At 46.0% G+C, this 23238-nt stretch overlaps 6 protein-coding genes across 6 annotated transcripts; 2 read left to right on the forward strand and 4 right to left on the reverse strand.

Moving 5' to 3' along the window:
- Positions 1-182: 182 nt before the first annotated feature.
- V865_000653 (uncharacterized protein) lies at positions 183-951 on the forward strand (the record flags this gene model as incomplete). Its single annotated transcript, XM_066224483.1, has 3 exons — positions 183-350; positions 435-545; positions 619-951. The coding sequence occupies 3 exons, from the start codon at positions 183-185 to the stop codon at positions 949-951; spliced, it is 612 nt and encodes a 203-aa protein (XP_066080580.1).
- A 277-nt stretch (positions 952-1228) lies between these two features.
- Positions 1229-7597, reverse strand: V865_000654 (uncharacterized protein; the record flags this gene model as incomplete). The annotated part of the gene is made up of 12 exons (XM_066224484.1): positions 1229-1367; positions 1449-1537; positions 1648-2117; positions 2180-2339; positions 2406-2459; positions 2526-2854; positions 2913-3081; positions 3159-3553; positions 3608-5045; positions 5105-6078; positions 6148-7081; positions 7151-7597. The coding sequence occupies 12 exons, from the start codon at positions 7595-7597 to the stop codon at positions 1229-1231; spliced, it is 5598 nt and encodes a 1865-aa protein (XP_066080581.1).
- A 502-nt stretch (positions 7598-8099) lies between these two features.
- Positions 8100-11262, reverse strand: V865_000655 (uncharacterized protein; the record flags this gene model as incomplete). The annotated part of the gene is made up of 5 exons (XM_066224485.1): positions 8100-10344; positions 10401-10605; positions 10665-10800; positions 10883-11157; positions 11235-11262. 5 exons carry the CDS (start codon positions 11260-11262, stop codon positions 8100-8102), a joined length of 2889 nt encoding a protein of 962 aa, XP_066080582.1.
- Positions 11263-13960: 2698 nt separating this feature from the next.
- Positions 13961-15342, reverse strand: V865_000656 (uncharacterized protein; the record flags this gene model as incomplete). The annotated part of the gene is made up of 2 exons (XM_066224486.1): positions 13961-14584; positions 14683-15342. The coding sequence occupies 2 exons, from the start codon at positions 15340-15342 to the stop codon at positions 13961-13963; spliced, it is 1284 nt and encodes a 427-aa protein (XP_066080583.1).
- Positions 15343-16052: 710 nt separating this feature from the next.
- On the forward strand, positions 16053-18149 carry V865_000657 (uncharacterized protein; the record flags this gene model as incomplete). Its single annotated transcript, XM_066224487.1, has 9 exons — positions 16053-16088; positions 16206-16283; positions 16341-16795; positions 16859-16952; positions 17017-17122; positions 17190-17312; positions 17374-17452; positions 17505-17567; positions 17636-18149. 9 exons carry the CDS (start codon positions 16053-16055, stop codon positions 18147-18149), a joined length of 1548 nt encoding a protein of 515 aa, XP_066080584.1.
- A 242-nt stretch (positions 18150-18391) lies between these two features.
- On the reverse strand, positions 18392-21231 carry V865_000658 (uncharacterized protein; the record flags this gene model as incomplete). Its single annotated transcript, XM_066224488.1, has 3 exons — positions 18392-18460; positions 18531-20705; positions 20779-21231. 3 exons carry the CDS (start codon positions 21229-21231, stop codon positions 18392-18394), a joined length of 2697 nt encoding a protein of 898 aa, XP_066080585.1.
- Positions 21232-23238: the final 2007 nt, after the last annotated feature.

A 23238-nucleotide genomic window follows, 5' to 3' on the forward strand; every position in this document is an offset into this window, starting at 1 on the left:
ACCTCGTCTTCTCTTCCATCAATTGCAACTCATCATCTTCCATCTGTGTATAATTCGTCATCCCATCTCACTACAATCCGAGAGATCAAGAACAAGCCAACAGATCGGCATCGAGACGCTGAACGGACTACCATAATCACTCATCGTCCCTTTTGACATCCCTCCTCCCTCCTTCACATATCATGACAGATTCAACAATCCCTTCCTCCTCTTCCTCCCATCCACTACCTCACCTCGCACCCGTAGGAGACGGTCCTCACGAATCGGTAGATATCGATCCTGGACCTTCCAGTAGACCATTCACCGATGCCCAGGTGGAAGAGTTCAGAGAACAAGACAGGTGGTTGCCTGTGAGTCATGTTCTTGCTCTACTTTACTGTAACATATAACATCGAGGTCGGATGGCTGACATCCATCATGGACTGGATGATTAGATAGCAAACGTCGCTCGAATTATGAAAACTTCTCTACCAGCTTCAGCGAAAGTATCTAAAGAAGCTAAAGAGTGCGTTCAAGAATGCGTATCAGAATTCATATCGTTCATTGTAAGTATACCGAAATATAAACAAGTACAACAGAACCGTTATTGATCTGTTTGTATCTCGCATGGCGTCGTAGACATCCGAAGCAGCCGAGAAATGTCTAAATGAGAAACGCAAAACGCTCAATGGGGAAGATATACTCACATCGATGCGATCATTGGGATTCGATAATTACGAAGGGGTATTGAGGGTCTACTTAGCCAAGTATAGAGATTCACATCATTCGACGAATAAACGTGGTGGGGAGGACGACGATGGGGATGTCATTTCGCTGAATGGTGAGCCAAAGAAGAAGAGAGGTAGAGGTAGACAAAGTACCACGGGAACTGCCGGGGGAGGTGCAGCCAATTCGGTGGATGGGAAAGGGAAGAAGAGGAAGATGGACGATGAACAGGTTGATACAAGGTAGCGATCTCAAGTCTATTTGTAAATGAGGGCGAGGGGAGAGGACGGATATGCTAGTGACAGCAGCTGTGTTGTCTATACTGGCAGTGGAGGCGGGCAAGGTGAAATCTTAATATGATCTATATCAAGTAATGGACGAGACTAAGGTCATTCCATGTGACTTGGCCATGCAATGCATTGTATTCTGTTATTATAAATTGTTATGAATATTCCTTCTGAGATAATCTTCCACGTTACAGCTCCCTGATAGCACTCTTACAGATTCGCCATCGCTTCCCCACCTAGAATAAAGATCTACACAAAGGACAACTACTGGAGTGAGAACTGTTGAACCACTTGAACAAGCACGAGGCGTGGAATCGGTTTTTACAGGTCCTACAAGGTTTGGTAGGGAGCGTACGATCCGTCAGGGATATGATCCTACATATAATGGAAGACGAAAGTACATCATGTCAGTTATTCCAGCTTTATGGGCTCTAGCGAACTCGGGAAAGTACGTACGAATAACAAATAGCACATTCTACAACACCTTCGAAATGAAGTGACACGTTCTTCTTGAACACCGTCAACGCTTCGAGGATCAGACCGTTCTGTATGAACGAAGAGCAACACCATCAGCACAAGTGGCAATATATGGAACACAGCCATAGACTCTATCAGGAATAATGTATGATGATCCCAAAATCATTGCATCACTCACCCTTGACGTTATAGTCTGCTGAGTACTCATCAACCATCCTCTCCATTTATTTTCCGGTACGCCTACTCTCCTCAAATCCCTTACGTCAACACCCTTGAGAGGGAATTCCGCAGGAAGTCTAATACCAATTTCCATCGGTTGTTCATCGACTACATAACTCGCTATAGCTTCTGAAGATCCGCTACCCGCCGAAGCAGCGAGTGTAGCTCCTCCACCTTGAGCAATCCGTATATTCAATCCTTCTTCTGTGAGTTGCTTCAACGCTGAGGGTTCTCTGAGAGCTTCGAATTCGTGAGCGATGATAACGGGGGAATAATGACGGGCAACAAAAGTTAACATTGACATTGACAGTTGTCGAGATTTGATAGATTCGTAATAACTCCTTAGAGCTGATGGGATGGTGACTAATGCTCGATAGAATAGATAAGATGCTAAAGGTGTGAGATCGGCCAACTCCTCGGGATCAAGTACTATAGAACAGTAAGTGCTATTAGCATCCATTCTAGTGTGATGATTCAACAGCGCAACTCACATTCTGGATAAAACTCGTCAACGGCATATTGACTTGCAGGGAAGTTCCATGCTCCCATTTCCGATACGCCAAGCATGGCAAACAACATCGGTAGCAGTCCTTCGGTGAGCAGCTTGGATGAGTTCAACTGATCCAAGTAAGCCCATCGAAGTGTGCGCGACTATACGTTGGAGGTACATATCAGCTGGTTTGAGCATCGCTTGAGAGGAGAGCTAACACGACATACGGCATCTTCGAAGTGATCAAGGATAGCCAGCCAAGCGACCAATTGACCGAGAACCTATCGACGAGCCACGATTAGCACACAAGCCTTTCTTCGGTGTAGAGGAGCATGTCATATACTCACAGTGTATACCTCGATCTCACCCATCCAATCGATTTTCAACCCTTCACCAACTATATCAACCAGCTCCTTCGGTAACTCAATGGTCCTATGCTGATGTCCTTCTTCAGCCTCCGCAATAGAAGCTTCCACCTCAAGTACCAAGGCTATCGTATTATGCTTGATGACTTTACTCAAAATCCTATATGAAGCACATTGTACAGCCGAAGAGGTAGATAGATGGATAAGATCTGCTAGTTGACCGAGAGAAGCGTTCTCCATCACGTGTTCCGGTATGTCTCCCAGCAGGTCAAGTACGATTGTTTGGATCATCAGTAACGGTGTGGAGTCAGCTAAGATGGCACGAGATCTCAGCTAAAGCACCTTACAACGGAGAACGAATTGGCTTACCTGTTCGACATTGTAAGAAAAGGTTCAGGACAGCCTTCATATGATCATCTTTCGCTGTCCAGCTTGCGCGTAGCGATTTATTCGTTTGACACAAGTCTCGTATCTGCTGGAGCAATAATAACGACTGGTACGTGAGACAAGAAGTAGTGATATCCTCCAATAACGCATCCTATCATATACATAGCCATCAGCCTCCATCCCCTTTTTCTCGGTTTCGGTATGTCTAACGACAGAACGATCACTCACCTCAAGACCACTCTCTACGAGATCAAAGATAGAATCCCAATGACCACCCGACAGATCCTGTACGACAGGTGCCAAAGCAGTCTCCAGCTCAGCGATTCTATACTCCACTTCTTCAGGCATCTCTCCCTCGTCGTCATCAGCAGTCAACCAAGAATTGACATGCCTAAGAACGAATATAGCTCGTTGTTGAGGCAAGAATATCGAAGCTGCATCTGCGGGTGGCGCAGATGCTATCAATAGTCTGATATAAGGTATACCTTGCATTCGTACTGCTGAAGGATTAGGTTTGACAGAGGTTAAAGCATTTGCAAGACGATTTTGAGCGAGAGCGAATGATTTGTGGTCTAGAAGAAGTGGCTTGATAGCGTATATTATCGCTAATGCAAGTTGCGGTGCTGAAACGTAGTTCATCAGCTATCGAATAAACTTTTGTTCACCGATTAGCTCACCTTTATCAATCAAGCTCATACCGAAATTCAACCAAATTTCAGCTTCCGCCTCTCCGGCACCACTTTGCCTGAAATGTCTACTCAGTACGTCCTTGAAACTCCTGGCACTGACATCTCCTCCTGTATCTATAATATCATTCTTCAAGGCAGACAAAAGCTTCTGCAATAGATCTGCGTTCTCAGGCAAGGAACCACCCTTGAGCATCTGAATGGTATCGTTGTGCCAAGAAATAGGCGCTTCATCAACGAACGACAAAGCATATGACAGAGCACCTTCGACCTCCCTTACGAGATCCGTTAGGTGTACTATAGATGCCGATTGAGCATAAAGACCCCTCGAAGATCCAGGTACGGCCAGAGTATCTTGTGTAAGCTGGTACGCGGCTAGGGCCACCTGGAGTAGACCCGGTTGAGATGCCACCAGTTGACGATCTGCTCGTAGAAGCGCTACAACAGCTTCAGCCCATCTGGCTGCTCTTGATCGTCCAATGAGGTCGAAGTCGGATTCCAGCGAGATATCTGGTGTCGCTTCGGAAGAATAGGTTACAAGTGGGTCAATGATTGGCAGCGAAGGGTGGGAAGGTCGATTTGTATGGGTGATGATCTCATCAATGAGTTCGTCGATTGGAGGGAGTAGACTTTTAGAAAGTTCGATGACTGACGGGGCTCTGAGATCTCCCAAATTGGTTGCCAAAGCTACATCAATGAAGATTATAGGATCAACTTCCACTTCCACACGTTGAATTCCTTCTTTCAAGGCTTGATGTATTTTGTGGAGTACCAGCTGTTTCTTTTCGTCACCGAGCTGTCCAACTTTGACCCAAAGTTGAGCTAAAGCTTCGTCTTTACCAAATGAAGAGGCGATATGATCCGGAACTCGAGGAAGAAGGAAGATCACATGGTGTATCGATATCAAGCTTTGTATCCAGATTTCTGATTCGATAACTTCTTCGAGATGTTCTGATGCATACGTAGCGAAGATCTTGAAAGCTGAGATAGGCAAAGTATTTTCCGAGAATTCATGACCAGTGATGAGTTTCTCGGTCGAGTCATGGATTGCTGTAGAGACTAGGGCAAGGACCTCGTCTAGAGCGTCTCGAGAGAGATATTGAGTAGCCTTCAAGCATGATATAGTGACGCTGGTGGGTTCAGGCGAATTTGACGCAAGGGCTGATTGAGTTGATTCCGTTGCTAGATTGTCCAACGAACCAGGTTGTAACAGTCCATCAGTCGGTGCTGAGAGCAAGCTCTGCGCAAATAAGAATCGTTTACTAGTATCGATCTCGGATGATTGAAGTAAGGACAGGGTGATCTGCTGTATCCGTTCTTGATTGGTCGATGAGTTGGACTGTATGACGCTGAGAAGCGAGACAAGGAGGTCTGAGGGCAGTGCGGTGGAAAGAACACCAGGATTATCCTGAACAACCTGGACCAGGGCCTACAGAGTAAGGCAAAGTCAGCGTTCCAGACGTTTTGCGAAATCCTTCAGAAACTCACATTCGTTGTTTCATCATGCACCAATCGAGTGTATTGCTTGTAACCTTCAATAAGAGTTTCGACTATCGTGACGAAGGAAACGCCATCTCCCGCTATAGATTTAGGTAATGCTTCCACACATCGCTGTAATAACGATGTGATAGATTGTTCGGTTGTCTGAAGCACAATCTCACTATCTGTCGATGCCTTGAGTGCTGAAAGGATTGATAGACTCCTTGAGAGGATGGAGCTCGAGGGGTTCTCAGGGAAACAACCTTCCAGTATCGACTGCTTGACAATTTCCGAAAGCTCCTTTGCCAGACCGGCATCGACCGTAGATAATCTCCCTAGAGATCTCCCAAAAGCGTTGGCTTCTATTTCCTGACTAGCACCTTTCTGAGCACGTCTTCCACCTCCTCTTCCACCAAACTCGAGTACACCTTCTTTCCACAATTTGTCGCCCAGCTGGGTATTCACCAGCCAGGAGGCAGTCTCTCCGCCGTCATCCGTTGACCAGGCTTTGCTTATCAGATAGCCTGTACAATCCAACATGGACTGTAAGAATACTTGGAAAGCGGATTGTTGCCCTGGAAGTGAATGAGTCGAAAGTAATCTCGAATCCACTGGTGCCCGAATATGAGAGAAGAGGTTTTGAAGCTGGGATGTCGGAGAAGGGACAAGTGGCAAGAGATCGGTTGGGAGGGTCGATATCACCACCAAGAGTAGGGGATATGTGAGATGTGGTATGGTGGGGCAGATCGTGGAAATGAATTCTAGGAAATTGGCGTAATAAGGGGAGGTGGTGATTGGAGCTGATTGAGAGACATCGTCCTGATTACTTCTCTCTGGCCTTTCCTCCTCCTCGTCGCTGCCGCTCTCATCATCATCATCATCATTGTCCTCCTCCTCTTCATCTCCATTTGCGGAGGTCTTCTCTTCAGCAGATCCACGCCTAGATTGTGACTCGGAGGTGATCGTCCAGCATTCAGGCCATTCTGTATGATTGTTCATCAGCTATGGTATTATTGAAGTTGTGGAAATACGGGATGTACAAATCGACTCACTCCTGATGAATTTGGCGATGGCCATCGCAGCAGTCTCCCAAACAATCCCTTCCGTTTCCAACCAGCAGTTACCAAGTACAGCATCCGATAACATCCTCAACGTATCTTTCTCTTCCAAATGTTCTGGGTAATTCTCAACCAGGGTAGATAATAACGAATATGCTGCCCTTCTGATAGGAGGTTGAGCAGTACCTAATCCATTTGGCGAATCTGAATCTGAGTTATCGATGGTCTCTGATGATAGAGCTAACCATAATCCTGGGTTCTTAATCAAGTTGACTAAATCTGCTGGGAGATCCTTGATATCCGCTTTCGATAGTTGCTGTAGCAGGTAATTCATTCCTACCAATCCACCTACTCTATATCTTGCTAAACGTTCTTCCACAACTTCACCATCTTCCGCTGCTGTTGACGTCGAGGCAGATATTTGCTGTTTAGGCTGAGGATTAGGAGTGGATTTACCCTTCCCTCCTCCTTTGATGTTCTGACCTTTCTTATTCGGTGCTGGAGACGAAGTGGAAGGGGCTGAGGATACGGGCGCAGGATGTATGTTATCATGTAAATTAGCTGGGTCCAATATTGATAAAGTCAAGTATTCGACTATGTCTCCTAAGTGCTGTGAAAGAACAATCTTCTCCGAATCATTTGACGTCGAGCTCGTGTCTTCCCCCTCTTCCTTCTGTGTCGGAGTAGACCAGGTGACGGAGTTATCCCATGATCTCAGACCTGCCCCTCCAGCTCTTCTACCTTCTTCCAGAGCAGCTACCATCCATGATCCCAGTAAATCCCTACTCTGAGTTCCGGGTAATAGCGATAATGAGAGACTCTCTAATATAGCAGTCCGTAATGAAGGGATAGATAACAGGTCCGAGTGAAGCTGAATAGCCGAGGAACGATGGAAGGGGGATTGTAGTAGACTAGCGAGATTGTGCAGCTGACGCGAAGGAGAAATACTTAGCCATCCGACCTAGACCATTCTAATCATGAAACACTGCTTACTCACCCATACCGGTATAGCAGACAATATAGCAGTCTCTTTCAACTCCCTCTCCAACCCCATCTCCTGATCCTCCGTAAGATCCTTAGTAGTTATAAGTTCATTTATCCAACCTTCCTTGAGTTCCTCTAACCCTTTTCGTCTAGTCACATCATCCTTCTTACCCAATCTTCTCAAGACCACGACCAACTCAGCAGGTAAAGTTCTCGCCAGACCCAGTCCATCCAGAGGATCGGGTATAGGTGGAGCAGGTGGTTTTGGAGGTGGTATATACTGTTTTATCTTTGGCAATGCTTTTTTCTGAGCTTTCGATAATTTCTTCTGACCCCTCTGAGGCTTCATGCCTGATTTCGGTTGGGCTTCATCTGGATCTTCTCCTGTGACTCTGGCGGCTTTTCGAGCGTTTTTCTTGCGCGTTCCGGCTGATGCGGATGATTTGTTGGGTTTGGGCATTGTTCGTGCTGTCTACTGTATCTTGCCCGTGGTCCTTCTAATTTGGGTATAAGTAGGTGATATTGAGTTGTACTAAGATTGATAATTCACAATCGACTTTGATTGACTCTGAAAAGAAACTGGTCGTTCTCGTAACTTCGTCTGACCGTGACGTCAATCCCAGAGTGATTACAATCGGATTACGATCCATGCTAATCAACTTTGTTGTAATCGGTCTAATCCGTTTCTAATCCGATTCACAAATGGCTTCGGATCCGTTATCCCCTTTGATTACCACTCGCAATGCTCTCCCGCTGAAGAGAACAGCTAATTGACTCAAAAATACATGCATGAGATCATACCCAGATTGATAAATATCATATTAAACATAAGAAAAGAACCTGTATCCTATAAATGAAACGAAATGAGAGAAGCTATATATGAAACATGAATTACTGTAACTAAGAATCTGACTTCACTCGAACGCCCATGTCATCTTTGATCATGTATGTATAAACGATGCTCAATTTTCTTGCCATCCGACATGTTCTAGCGCACCCGTCCTATCTGACCTTTCCAGATCTCTCATACTTCTCATGAACCATCCGTCTGTCCTGTTCCTGACACTCGTGTAGACGGGAGGTCCAACATCAGCCTCATGATCCACAACATTCCTCTCATCCTCTTCCGGCCGAGTGGTATTTCCAGTAGCTTTGTTGACTAGTGATGTCAATCCCTTCTTGACCGTCTCAACGGGGTCAGAAGCTACTAGACTGTGTGATTGGACCGAGTGCTCGGACGCTCCCGTGTTGGGCCTCGAACCTCTTCGACCTTGGGTAGCAACAGCTAAAGAATGTATTTGAGAGATATTTCCGAATCCTTTCTCGTAGGCCGCCTCGGATCCATCAGTCGAGATAGGTGACTTGAGGTTGAGAGAAGAAGCATCAGAAGTGTATCTCGCATGGTGAGTGTTGGCCGAAGCGGTATCGACGATCAATCCCTTTGAAGCTGATTTTCCTCGAGTATTCCATCGACCTTGCAGTTGCCCAATGGCGAAAGGATTACCAGAAGCGTCGATGCCCTTTTCTCCAGAATCGAAAGCATCGAGCTCGGCAGCCACATCTGTAGGCATGAGTGGGTATACCTTGTTGAGATCGATGACTGTGTTCTTGGAGAACTCTTGGAAAGCCTTAGCTCGAAGTAACATAGCTTGTGATTTGGTGAAGAGACTGAAAGGTGTGTAAACGAATGGAGCAGGTGGTTTGTCGGACTCATGTCGGCCGGAAGCGAGTGCAGGTGCTTGTACTCCTGAAGCTCTTGACTGGACGGGAGTTAATCTAGCATCTGGAGCAGGTAAGACAACCTCAAGTACGACCATTTGAGCAGGCGCTTTGTCATCATGGTCGGAAGCTGGTATTTCGAGAATCTCCGGTGAAAGTCGGGCGATGTCGAGCAACGTTGGCCAGCATCGTAGAGCGGTTGTAAGAGCTTCGATAGCTACCGCGATAGCAGCTTGGAACTCGTAGAGTGATTCGTCAATTTGGGAATGAAGGGAAGCTGAGCCATCATCTGAATTTTCCGCTCGAGCCACAGCTTCATTACATCTTCGGAGTACCTCTCCCATATTCGCATTCGCTAATTCCCTCACCCAAGCTTTCATCGTAGCATTAAGCGGGTAGCCAACATCAGGAAGTCGATAGGCTGGGATTTGGTGTCGAGCAAAGTTGTATACCAATACGTCCAATCCCTGCATTTGAGTACCGGTAGGTCGAACACCGAAAAGACCGAGGTAGGCACCACCACTTTGAACGACAGGTCGAGTACCTCTCTTGGCATAGGTCTTACAAGCCGATAAGAATACGTCCATTTCTGGTTTACTGACGCCGAAGTGGTCGGCCATGGCTTTAGAGAAGAATCGAGTTTCAGCCATTCGATAACCTCTTGAAGTGTATGAGTCGACAGTATCGTTCGATCGTAGTTGGTTCTTATCGGCGTTGGGGTTGTCCCAGGCTGATGGATTACCTTCACCGATTTCTCTGACCAAGAAAAGCATGACACCTTCAGAGTTGTGCATTCTAAGGGTAATACCGTGAATGGAAGATTCATCATCCCCCTTCACACCTGCTTTACCTTCTTCAGCGGATTTTTCGGATTTTTCTTCGGGTAATCTAGTACCAGTAGTGAGTACTCGATCGAACATCGCTCCAAGGGATTCGACAGAAAGATCGAGTTGTTGGGCAAGAAGGACAGAGGCTTCGACGAATCGGCTTCGGAAAAGCAAAGTTTCCCATGAAGAGTTCAAACCCCTATCTAGGGCAGCTGGTTGTTGAGATTTACCCTTTTGTCGATCAATGACAGATTTGAGGATTCGAGGGACGAAAGGAGTCACCAAAGCCCAATTGAAAGAGAGTTGGTAAAGCCATTGGAAGGTTGATTGTCGAGGGTCGAGTTCACCCAATACTCGTTGGAGATCAGCATCTGTCTGGATGACCTGCATAGGAATAGTACCATCGTTCTTCACGAGGAGTTTACCGGTCTTGTCGAAAGCGGCACTAGCAATCACGATGTTTCTAGCTTTGTTCCTGATTTGTCGCTTGGTCATTGCGTCCAAGAAAGCGATGACGAAACATAGAAGCACGATAACACCACACATGACCGAGATGGCGATGGTGAGCCGAGTAGCTTGTCCACCAGCGTTGGCGAGGATCATGGGATCAACACCTTGCTTGTATCGATAGGAGGTACCACCAAGACCGAGGTAGTGCATTCTGCGTAGTACATGATCAGCCCTTGATTCCAAGCACATGTGAACAAGCTGACTTACCCGCATACGGCAGTAGCCAAGAGAAGAGCACAAAGAGCTCGCTTCCACCAAGATTCCTCCCATTGAGCTCGAAGTCTGAAGAACAGGAACAGAGCAACGATGGCAGCGACAGCGGCGAGAATTAGAGAGAAGACGACGGTTACTGCGGTATAGGTAACTTGGAGTGTGGGAAGTCGGAAGGAAGCAGAGTAGTGCATGAGACCGACTAGAAGCGATTGAAAAGCTCAGCTTTCTGTGTCAATGACCGAATAAGGGGGGACTTACTGGTAAGACCTTGGAAAGCACCAGCGAAGAGCACTCTCCAAATGTGAAAGTCAATTTCTGAACCGATAAGCCAGAACGAGATGAACGTAGCCAGAATGGGGACGAAAAGGGATAACGCAGTCATACCCTTGTCGAACTACCAATACGTGACCAGATCTCACGTCAGCTCATGGTCTTTCGATCTATGTTTGGAATGGAAACCGTCCAGATGGACTCACTTGAATGTACCAAGTAACATACGGACTAGCCCTCAATCTGATACTTATCATACTGACAAAGTGCATTCCCCAAATAGCACATGCCGCAAATACGACAGCAGCCAATAAGAGTAAACCATGGTTTCTCCAACCTCTCGAAGAAGTTCTTCGACCGAGAACCAACAGAGTAGCGTAAGATCCCAAGTAAGATACGATGACCGATGCGACCAATACACCTGGTTGTGGTCGGAGGGGGATAGCAAAATCTATATAGTAATCGGCCAATGCCTGGGGATCTACAATAACCACAGATATCAGCAAAAAGTAGATAGTTTTAGGGAATAAAGGAATCCGGCGAGCAAGAATCACTTACCATTCCAAATAGCTTCAGGAGGAGCCATCTTGATCTAATTCTTCTCCTTGTCTCTCGTCAAATGTGAAAATCTTCAAGTTACAAGCTAATTGCAAGACGATGATCGTGTCAGTACTTGAATGTGGTATGTATTCCTTTCCGCTCGAAAGCCAAAAAGAAAGATGCAAGTCCACTAGGGACGTTGATAGTGATCAGAAGCGATATAGTAAAGAAGCCAAAAGAAAAAGAAGGAAGAAAGATAAAGGAATATGAGTCAAATGAGAATCGATGAGTATAAAGGTAGATCCAGGAGTAGATCCAGGAGTGATCTCAGATAGAGTCGGAATCGGATCTGAACAGAATAGCGAACTAGGGCTGTATTGAGTAGTAAGAAGGAGTATAGCAAAGTGAAACTGAAACGGACCTGAACGATTGAATAGGTGTAAGGTGGGAGAGAAAGGATCGGATATGAAAAGGCAGGTGGATATCGTGGCTTGGTCGGTAAAAGGTAGGTATAACAAGACGAAGAAGTCTAGTTGAGATGATTGACGCCATTGATAGAGAATTACGAGCAAAGGTATACATCCGATAAAAGGGTGTCAAGGGAGGGTGGTGCACGTCAAATTGGGTAAGACAGTCATAGTCATACACCATACACCAGGATTCATTTAAACTGATTGACTATTTGATTGATAGATAAATCGAATTTGAATTCAAGTTGATTGATCGACCCAAACTGAAACAGAGACACACGCACACACACCACTGATACGACTGAGACAGCCGAGCATATCGATAGGCGTGTTTGATCAAAAAGCGATATGAAGAGCCATTCAGATCTCTCTTCTGGAAAGGAAAGAAGGGAAAAATACGATCCAGAAAGAGGATGGACTGGTGACGTGTGAATACAAGCACGCACACACAACACACAGACGTATGGAACCAATGGTAAGGGAAATGATCAAGGAAAGCACAGACACACACACACACACAACACCTTTCCCGCACACCGTCTAATCGTAGGCATCTCGGTGATGGAAATGAGCTACTCACATGTATAAACTATCAATACTGTCTCTCCTAATTCCAGATGTCCTCTTGATCAAAGCTCAGCTTCGTTGTCGTTATATCTGACCGCTTCTAGCTGGTCTCGTACAATATCGGTCGATCCCTCGAGGTCGTAGATCCGGAGTGGGAGGATCAACACAAATTTTACGAGTATTGATCTTGATGGTGATTTTGTGATCAAGATGCGGTACAGAAGCAAATGATGATAACAGGCTATCGATGTCACCATCAACATACAGCCCTCAGCAGGTCGGGAAAAACTGCATCCTGATAGTCTCTCACATTGAGCTAATTTAGAGGATACATACATAGTAAAGGATCGTGGTAGCTTCCGCATCTCAAAATTCATGTACCCTCGATCGATGTATTCCGTACCTTACCTTATGAAAGCCATGAGGACGAAAAGTTCTCATAGGTGCCCTCGGTACCTTCTGGAGAAAGGGTAGACCAATGATATAATTGAATCTAAAAGTCAAAGGCAAAGCAATCACGTAAGAAGAGCAGAAGAAGCCTGGGTCTATCATTCGCATGTAACGACGACAGGCTAGGTCCAGGTAGGTGTCCAGATTTCCCGTCTATTCTTTCTTTCGGCTTTATGAGAAATCCAAGACGAAAGGAATCGCAACGCGGATGATTTCATTTTTTGAAAATTCAAGGATTCGTTCAAATAAGGTGTGGTACTGTACCCCTCAATTTCCCCCCTGTCCTCTAAATGCTTCACCCGTAGTTTTCAGGAAAGTCTGATAAAGCTTGTATTACCCGAATACCTAAAATCTTCCTTCCCTCTTTTCTCACTAAGAACTGACTGAGCTGTGAAGAGATCTGATCTTCTCAAGTCTGTGCATCCTGCATCTCAACCATGCAAGGGCGACGAGCCCAGCTGATGCATCCAATCTAGTAAAGAACGCCTCATGACGCACTAAAATCTGTTCATCCTTCTGAAAATCACATAAAATTACGGATACCACTTGTTCCTCCTGATCTTCTGGAATTCATGGCGTATATAAGCTTATAGGCACAGAGCACATCTTGGAATCGAACGTCATGAGGCGTCGTCCATACTTGAGGCTCTCTTATCTCCACTTGTCAGTCGTCTGAAGATCTCTGGATACCACAGATGTGGATGAGCGCCTAACTTGCGGAGGGACAGCTTGCTATGGTAAAACCATGGGTACCTTCCTAGCTTTGTACATGTCCTCGGAAAAGCGGAAAAAGGTCTGAGACAGCCATTCATTTCCGGATTCTATTTGACCCTGGTAGACTGAAGCTAATGAAAACGCGCTACGGACTACTTATTCGGACGCGTCGACATGAGAACATGAGGTAACTGCACTACAATTATTGCTAGAACGATATATGAGTCTTGTTATAGATAGTCAGCGAATACATACAAGCTGAGCCATGTCTGTCGCTGAGGTCTCCCGTTCCCACGAGACGAATGGGTTAAACATTCGCATGCTCATTGCGACTCTTCGATCGTGAATAACTACTGTTAATGTCTTATATCCTGGTCGATCAGCTGAAGACATTGAAAAGTCAGGTGCAACCGAATCTACCTGGCAGATCGACTGGTCGCAGCCTTTATCCGTTGAGAGCGATGCGGCACAAGACTGCGAAGGATGTAAGAGATGTGCAATTACAAGCATGAAGTACGGATTTGGATCAAAGTAAGCTACAAATCAGAAATTCCTGTCCAAGACGGATTTCGCTTCTTTCACCATCTCCGTGATCTGAGCATTCCAAATCTTCTCATTACTCTCTTTACACTCCTTCTGGATCTTCTCGATATCTTCCACTATACCTTCTACCCTCCATTCATACAAATCTCCACTCCGTCGACTGGATTGCACTAACCACTGAGTCCTTTCTAATCTCGTCTCACTAAATGTCTTGAAAGCGATTTCAAGACCTTTCAACCCTTGGTCTCTGACTTTGTGATCGTTGAGTACTTCAGCCAGCATAGCGACATCTTCGATACACATCCCAGCACCTGCACCGTGATGTGGACTAGTAGCATGGGCTGCATCGCCCAAGACGCACACCCGCCTCTTGTGATATGATTCCATCGGATGATCACCCAGATCGAATATCGCCCAACAATCAAGGTTCGGTTCGAGAATATCGATAATCTTCTGTACGGTAGGCCCGAAGTGTTCGAAATCTTTCTTGACGTGTGATTTCTCAGAAGGCAATACGAGCTTTTCGGATGATGGCCATGGTTCAGAATTGGTTCGGAATGCTACGACGTTCATGGTTTCGCCGTGGTCTACTGGGAAAGTTAGCACATGGGCATCATGTCCCATCTATGAGCAGATCCAAGACACAAGTCAGCTCCCAGTCTCTCTTCTATCTTGCATGTCTAACAAGGAATGGCATCCAGTACAGAGATCACACGACTCACATGCATCTTGGCATTCTGAGCCAAATCTTCTCCTAACGCTTCAACAGCTTTCTTCATTGGTATCAATCCTCTATAAGCGTATTTATGTGTATAACTCGGTGAACTTCCAGGGTGATCTTTACCTAACATCCAAATCCTAACACTTGATTTGATCCCATCACAACCTATAATCGCATCTGTCTCTTCTTCAGTCCCATCATGAAATTTCATTTTCAACGGTTTCGTATCTCCTTCGTCGCTGATCGTATCTAGGTGTTTACCGAATTTCGTTGTTCCCTCTTTTAATAAATCAACAATTTCATCTAAGAAATGAGCTCTGTGAACTGCATTCGCACCAAATTCATTCGTCAAGCTAAACAAATAAGGTTCTTGACCGATGGGCTCATCGGCCTCTCCGTCTAACCAGTCAAACCATGTTTTCTGCTTTTCCGTAGATATGTTTCTAGTAGCTACTTTCTCGAATGCATCGTATATGTCAGTCGAACAGAGCTTCATAGCTCTCGTAGCTGCTGGGTTGAAAGCTACTCCCGCTCCGATCTCGCCGAACTTGGGTGCTTGTTCGTATATTGTCACGTCGAGATTACGCTTTTGGAGTGCTATGGCTAGACAGACTCCGGATATACCTCCGCCTATTATCGCTATTCGAGGTTGAGAGGCCATCTTGATGGGATTTCCTCCAGTGATAGAATGACGGGACTAAGGATGTAAGAGTTCAAGAAGGAAGGAAAGATGAATGTGAACGAAATTTAATGGCAATCTCAACTGCCTGTTTTAAACCCCATTCATCATGTCGTCATTGACAGCAGCGTCCTCATCGCCATCGACCTGCGTCATCTCATCTCGCTTACTTCTTTGATGGACAGAGATCGCACATCCGGCGATTGATCTAGGCGATCTCCAGCTCATACCCGTGCTCTCAACGACAGGACATCCCTGTCAATATCGACATTTTTGACATTGAGATAACCTGGAGCATGAGCAGACATGCATCATAGGTTGGACTCTTCCTAGGGGGTGGGTGAACGTGCCATGTGTCGATCACGCTGCATGCTTATGTAAGGTGATGTGAATGCGTCATATCGCAGTCCATGTCCGCCGGTGATTGTCCGTTGACCGTTGACAAACGACACGAGTAATAACAACATATCCAATCATCATCTGCCCTCTTATTGCTCTTTTTATCAACTACAGCAACATCAACAACATACCACTTCTCATCGACGCTGAAGCAGCTCGACAGCGAGCTTCATATCACGCATCACTTGGCTATACGATCAAATCAGGGGATCAGTAACATAGGGAAATCCCACCATTCGATATTGGACTTCTCCAAGGTTCCATCAAATCACCGACAGAATTAGGTGATCATCATGCCGAACGCAGCGCCGTTCTGGCTTTGCCATGAGGTCAGTCTGACCATCTATTCATTTTCCCATCATGAACATGCGATCAGGAGAACCACGCCAGCAGATCAACCGGACGGGAGCTACGATGATGTGCTGATGTGATATGATCAAATACAGTGTGGTGCTCAAATGCGACCTGTCATAGTGAATGGCGTATCGCATTGTGCATCATGCAACGGTGAATTCATAGAGATCGTAAGTATCCGCTTTCCTCTGTAGGTGTAAGCTGGAGCTTACGATGATATATATCAGCTTGACCCAGAAGTCAATCCCGACCCATTTCATGAACTTCCTCCTGCTCCACCGACTCGTCCTGGCGCCGAACCATCTTCGCCCTCTCGATCAAATCCTCCACCTCCACCATTTCAGCATAATCCAGGACAAGGCGGACAGTCGTTCTTATCCAGCTTATTTGGTAATATATTAGGTGCAGCAGCAGATCATCAACATGGCGAAGGATCACGTCCACCCTCAGGTGGGAGTGGAACTAATGATGGATCGGGCAGTAGCGAGACAAGCCCCAGTAGGATTACCGGAAATACTGGAGGATCAGGTGGCGGAGCAAGGACATTCTCGTTCAACTTCCCAGGTGGTGGGAGAGGTCAAGTGGTCTTTGGCTTCGGTAGTGGTAGTGGGGGAGGTTTGGGAATGGGTCCATTTGGTCCCACAGGTCAAGGTGCACCTACTGGAGGAATGGACTTCGAGAGGTGAGCAACAGACAGACCTGATGCTTCCTCTTGCGCATGCTGATCATCATCATCAATATCCAGCTTGTTCCCTCAAGGATTTGGACCACCTCCCAGAGCAGGACCTGGTGGACCTCACCCCTTAGGTCCAGGAGATCCGATGGATGGAGCAGATCTGGTGAGTCAACCTGCAGCCAAAAACTTTTTGTTAGTTCAAGGCGAACTGCTGACCACATGACTAGTTGCGGGCCTTGATGGCTGTGATGGGAGAGGAAGGACAGGGGGGTCCAGGGATGTTCTTCGGTCCAGCAGGGAGAGCGAATCTTGGAGACTACGCAACTTCAGAGCGTAAGCTATTGCTCTTACAGTTCTCTTTTGTCCATGTACAATTTACTGATCTCATTTTTGTCAACAGAGGGATTCAATGATATCCTGGAAAGATTGATGCAAGCGGCTGGTCCTCAAGGGCCATTACCCGCTTCTGACATTGTCATCGAAGGTCTACCGAGGTTCAAATTCGACGATGAGAAGAAGCTAGGTGAGCTTCAGATATTGTATTTTTGACTACAGTATAGCTGATGTTTTTCTTGATATAACAGCCCAGAGCACATATAAGGATTGTCCAGTATGTAAAGACGATTTTGTGGTGGGCGATGAGGTCATGAGGATACCTTGCGCGTGAGTTGATACGGCTGAATGGTTGAGCAATTAGCTAACAAAAGGTATTTAGGCATATCTTCCATCCGGACTGTCTAGTACCTTGGCTGAAGCAGAATGGGTCGTGTCCTGTATGGTGAGTCTGCGCTTGATACAGTACACTTGCCCGAAGTCCTACCTGCTAATCATCGCATACCTGTCTAGTCGATTCTCTTTGGTGCCAGAGGAAGAAGATCGCACACGACGGTCTCAAGGACAAGGGCAAGAGCAAGGCTCTGGTTCAGCACAGAACAATCAAGAGGGTGGTCAAACAACGATGACGAGTATTCTCAATCGACTATTTGGCCAAGCGGGCGGGACTACAAGTAACCCAACATCACCTACCGATAATGAGACAAACCACTTCACCTTTGGATCAGCCGGACAGGCTGCTCAGTCATCGACTCCTGGAGCAACCACTTCATCCAATTCCGCTCCTGCATCGAACGCAGTAACCGGTGCCGACCAGCCTCCAACTGCTGCTACTGGAAACAACGCTCAATCGGAAGACCCTCCTTCTCCGACTTTGCCTACTTCAGGTCAACCAGTTACGCAGGACTCTCAACAGATTTCAGATCAAGATCGTCCCTCGCTATCTAGTGCTATTCCCGAGGACTACAGAGCAAGGCATAGGGAAAGGGAAAGACAGCGACAGCATGAGGAAGACAATCAAGGGTGAGGCGAAATTTCAGGATGTGGCATATTTTGCAGCTGATGAAGCAAGGATAGTGTCGACTACTTGGATCTTGATTAAGAGAAGCGCATTCCGTTAATTAGATGATACGAGATGATATGGAAGATACAGCGGGAGTACGAAATTGAAGGGATGTTGTATTGTGATATGTAACATAGGTTGACATTACATTCATATCCATCATGAAATAATCAATACATGTTGACGTTCCTCTTCAATAAGTCTCCCTATCTGGCTTCACCATCCTGTCTCGTCCAGATAGGAGCGGTAGCTAGACTTAACAATATTGATTCTGGCTAAACATTCATCTTTTAATCAGCTGATGAGAACTTTCAAATGGATGAGACGTATAGCTGAAAACCTCACAGTCTCAAGCAAACTTTCGCTACCCATCCTAGCTCTTACCATATCTTCCCTATTTTCGTTCCCTCTTACAGTGAAGCTATTGACCTGACGTCTGCTTCTCCCTTGGTTGATATGACTCATGGGACTTTTGATTTTCAACGGCGCTGTGATCTTCAAGGTTGAGGAAACCGGCGGTGTCATCATCATGCTTTCGGAAATCGAACGTTCATGGTTACTCGTATGTTTGAAATGGTAACTGCCATTATCTATAATACCAATGTCCATGTTAGACAATTGATGTCCATCTTCTGAGCGGTATGCACTGAGGGGTACTTCAAGTCCCATTATCGGGGCGGAAAATGATCGATGATGCCCTGGTGGATAAATTAGAATCTCATTGGTCGGACCGGTGATTGAAATTGAAGCAGTATGAGAATCGGTCGATTCCATATCAACATCGAAATCACGTTCACGTTCTACTTTTTCGTCATTCCCACAAATTTGGACTGTCAATCCACCATCAATCGTATACTCAGACCTCACTCTTTCTTCATCCAGGTCTGATGGGTCACCGAAAAATGAGGGATCGTCTCGCTCCCTATCTGGAGGAATAGGGAAGGATAACGAATTGATGTTTATTACAGTAGTAGTTGATAAAGGTCTGAAAGATCGATTCAGGGAGATCTTCATAGGTGATTTAGGACTTGGCGTAGGAGGTTCAAAGAATCGTACAGTAGTGGTTGCGGTAGTGGCTGAACCGTTAGAACGAGGTGTCGAGATATAACTCGAATCTTCATTCACCGAATCTCTAGCATGGGTTTCCACTTCATGCTGATTTTGTTTATTCTGCATTATCGAATCCAATTCTTCCTTCAAGCTTTTCAACTCCGTGTCTCTCTTTTTCAGACTGATCTTCACTACGCCTACAGAATGCTCCTTCGCCTCAATCTCAATCTGTCTAATCTGATCATTACATATGTAAATCTGTCTTGAAACTCTATCAACCCTCCTCGAAGCTTGTCCAAGGGCTTGAACCATCTTGTGTAATTTGATTTGATCCAATTTGAAAATCCCCTGCTCGATCTTCTTAGTTAGACTTTCACGTTGGTTGACTAAGAGGAAATGCTTCTCCTTCAATCTCGATAATTCTGCTCTTAATCTGATCTCTTCAGATTTCGAATTTTCCAATATGACTGGATGTAACAGTCTAGGCGATGATACCATTTGATCAGAGAGCGAATGTTCGATCAGAATCTTGTAAGGCTCTTCGCCAATCTCAGCGAGAAGTTCCGAAGAAGGTTTAGTACACCATGGGATAGGCAGGTTATCAAATGTCTTGACGCCCGATGTCGAAGTGGTGGTGGGCAGAGAGGTATATTGAGATCCAGGAGTGGCAGACAGATCGGACATGGCAGAAGACAGTCCAGGTGTAACACAATGCCGATGACCTAGTGTCGGTGAGGGAGGTGAACGAAGAGCTTTGAAAGTAGGTTGAGAGCGTTGTTTACGGGGTGTTTCGTCTATACTTCTCAACTTGTCCAATCCCGTGATGTTCATAATATCGTTGGTAGAGAACGAACGTGGTCTTTCAGCTCGAATTTGTTCTTGCTCATGAGGATGAGAGGAGGGTCGAATGGTCTCTTCGGATTGTTGTCGAACTGAAAATGGTCTTGACGGTTGAATGGGTGTCGGTGTATATTCCACTTGAAGTGATTGATCTGAGTGACCATCAGGACGATGAAGGTGAAGATTGAATGGCCCACTTGAATTCACAGCATCAATTTCGATTCCACTTTTGTGACTCTTCTCATCGAATTCTTTGATCGCCTCTACAGAGTGTTTCATCTTGATTTTGATTCGGGAAGAACTGGCTAGCTGAGGATCAAGGTTACTAGTCCTGAGTTTCAGAGCTACTGGACGATGTTTCGGCTCATGAGATCCCTGACCGAAAGCGTCGAACGACCTAGAATTTGATCCGACATCGAGTGTACTGCTCGTACTCCCCAGTGAAGGATAGAGGCCCTCCATGGCTGTATTGGTTAGACTGGATATCGAGGCAGAGCCCGATCTAGCTCGAGACTGACTCGACTGAGTGGCTGATAGAGGTCCACTGCCCGTCCTGGTGTGGGTCTTAGGAGATGTATAGGAAGAAGAAGGTGCGGGTAAAGTTTTGGTATTCAGTCCAAGAGAAGGTTTCTAGAAAGAACAATCAATCTTCATCGGCATTAATGGATTTAGGAAGATTATGCAAGTTGAAAGTATCACTTACCCTCGCGTGACCAACACCTTGGGTACTATTGTGTATAGTTGCAGCCCTACGATCCGGCGAAGCTTCAGGAGTGGGAGGTAGCGCATATACTGGAGGCGGTAAAGAAGGTGGTAACGTAGCGATGAGAGTTGACGAGGCGGACTTGCACCATTTTGTGGGTGACGAGTATGTCTGACCTGCAGAAGAGGGTGTGGTTGCAGTAAAGTCTCTCCGAGTTGTGGTTGAGGGACTTGAAGTTCTACCAGACTTAAATGTACGAGGACTCTCATTGAGAGGTTGGGTGGGGGAGCGAGAGGTTTGTTGATGAGTTGACGAGGGAGTAGGGTGCGTGGGTTCAGGTTTACCGGGACTGGCCGTTACAGGTGTAGGTGGATCAGCACCTTCTGTGAAAGGGTGGTTGAAGATCTGAGGTGTGGTCCGGCCACTCTTGGACTTGGAACCGAAGATAGCCATCTCGAAAGGTCGAAAGGGAAAGAGACAGAGTAGATAAAAGTCGAATCGCTACAATGCCTGATTTGGAAGCATGTGTGAAAATGATACAGTGACTACCAGAGTGAAGTACGAGAAATGAAAGGGAGGAGCTGCGAGAAGGTTGTAAAGATATACTAGAAGTCGGTCTTATCTTAATTTAGCAAACAACCCGATTATGATGAAATCGAAGCAAAGGGCTCACATGTGAGGCTGAAACAATCGAGCACGGTACCATTAATGATGTGTTAACCGTTCCTTGTGCCCTTGGAATCTGATCTAGAAAGAACCAGTTTGTAAGAGATCCGAACTAATTTGGCGATCATTGCGGATGATCAGTTGGTTATAGTGTGAGCTTTGACCTTTTAGCATCCTTCATCGTCAGAAGCCGGTCTGAGTACCTGAGTTAAAAGCATAAAGCTATCATCTCGTGTTGAAGCGAGAACATCATGCCGATACCATCAGATCGGTCGAACGAAAGTCAATGATGCTCTCTTCGTACACTTCTTAGAGTAGAAAGTGTTCATGTCGACTAGTCAGTGACGAGGCCTCAAGCGAGGAAGATGGGTCAGTATTAGCCTGCTGATAAGCAGATGAGCCTAGAAAAGGTGCAAGGCACCTGAACCAACTTCCCGGACGTCGTTTGTATAGAACATCTCTGTGTATCTGTCTTTCCCACCTGATGTATGGTGATGTACATGTGTGAATGCGTTCCTTGACATCAAGGAGTGTTGTCAAGGTAACTGTGTAAGAGCTACCTAGAGACCAAGGAGTGATTCAATGAGAGATTGATCGTCGTTCAGTACTGACCGTTGCCAAGGTCGTATACTCAGGCGAATGTACCGGCGTATCTACCGAATACCTTCTGTTTGACGAGCATTCGAAACAGCTTGCCGTTGTCACAGAATGCAAGATCTTTCAAAGCCGAAATGGTTGAGAACCGAGAACGGAGATAACGGTATCGACAATGATATCGAACGCTACAGCTCGGCCAGTGTGCTCGAAGCAAATCCATTGTGGTTGACCTCTAGTACTGATAGAGGATACGATGAGGAAGCCGTGCAGTTTATTTTACAGGAAAGGTTTCGTTGCAGAACAAAAACAGGAAAACTCAAAAAGTATTTCATTGTTGCCGTGACATCAGAAGCCGGTAGTGCGGTGGCAGCGACATCGTGTGCTGCATTCAGCAAGCTGAAGAGGCAAGCACCAGCGGGAAAGATAGAGTAAGAAGTAAGGGAACGTATTCCCATAACGCTTCTTACAGCGTTAAGAACAGATACTACACATGATCTTAGCCAAAAGAGGCCAGAGAGGATAAAATCAAGGAGAACGCTTAGAATGGACATTTCCGCTATGGCGACTTGAATTGACAGGCTCGGCGTTTTGTTGTGGCACTGTTGGCACGCGTTGCACCTGCTTCTGCTTCTGAGAATATCAATGAAAACAATCGCGATGGAATGGGAGAAAAGCAAAAGCACCCACGCACAGATCCAGATCTAAACTAACTTACTGAATAGAAAAATCATATACTAGACCTTCCATGCCCCTTAACTCAGAGACTGATAATTCAAGGCCATTGACGATCCGGTATGCATACTGAGAGCCATGTCCATGTGGGCAATATGGTATACAAACGGTCTTCCAGTCGAAGCGTCTCGCCTCCATTCTAATCTCGACTGGGTGGGTTGTCATGGTGAGCAGTCAAGCTATCAGGTATCAAGGTATCCTTTGATTGCTCCTGCAGCTATCAACCTGCCTCCTGCCTCGCCTTTCCAACGTATATCCTTAATTGTGATGTCACTGTTTGTGCCTCTGCTCTCCTTTCAGTTGAGTGATCATTCCTCAAGCTGGGTATCCGATTCTTACTGAATGGGTGACCTGGGTGGTCTGCTAATGCGGATGAGGGATAGCTCCAATCTAAGCATTGATCTTCAAACATCTACACTACTGCACGCAGTTTTCTATCCTTACCGTACAGCAAATTAGTAGTGT

Source organism: Kwoniella europaea, chromosome 1 (genome assembly GCF_036810445.1).
Source record: "Kwoniella europaea PYCC6329 chromosome 1, complete sequence".
NCBI lineage: Eukaryota > Fungi > Basidiomycota > Tremellomycetes > Tremellales > Cryptococcaceae > Kwoniella > Kwoniella europaea.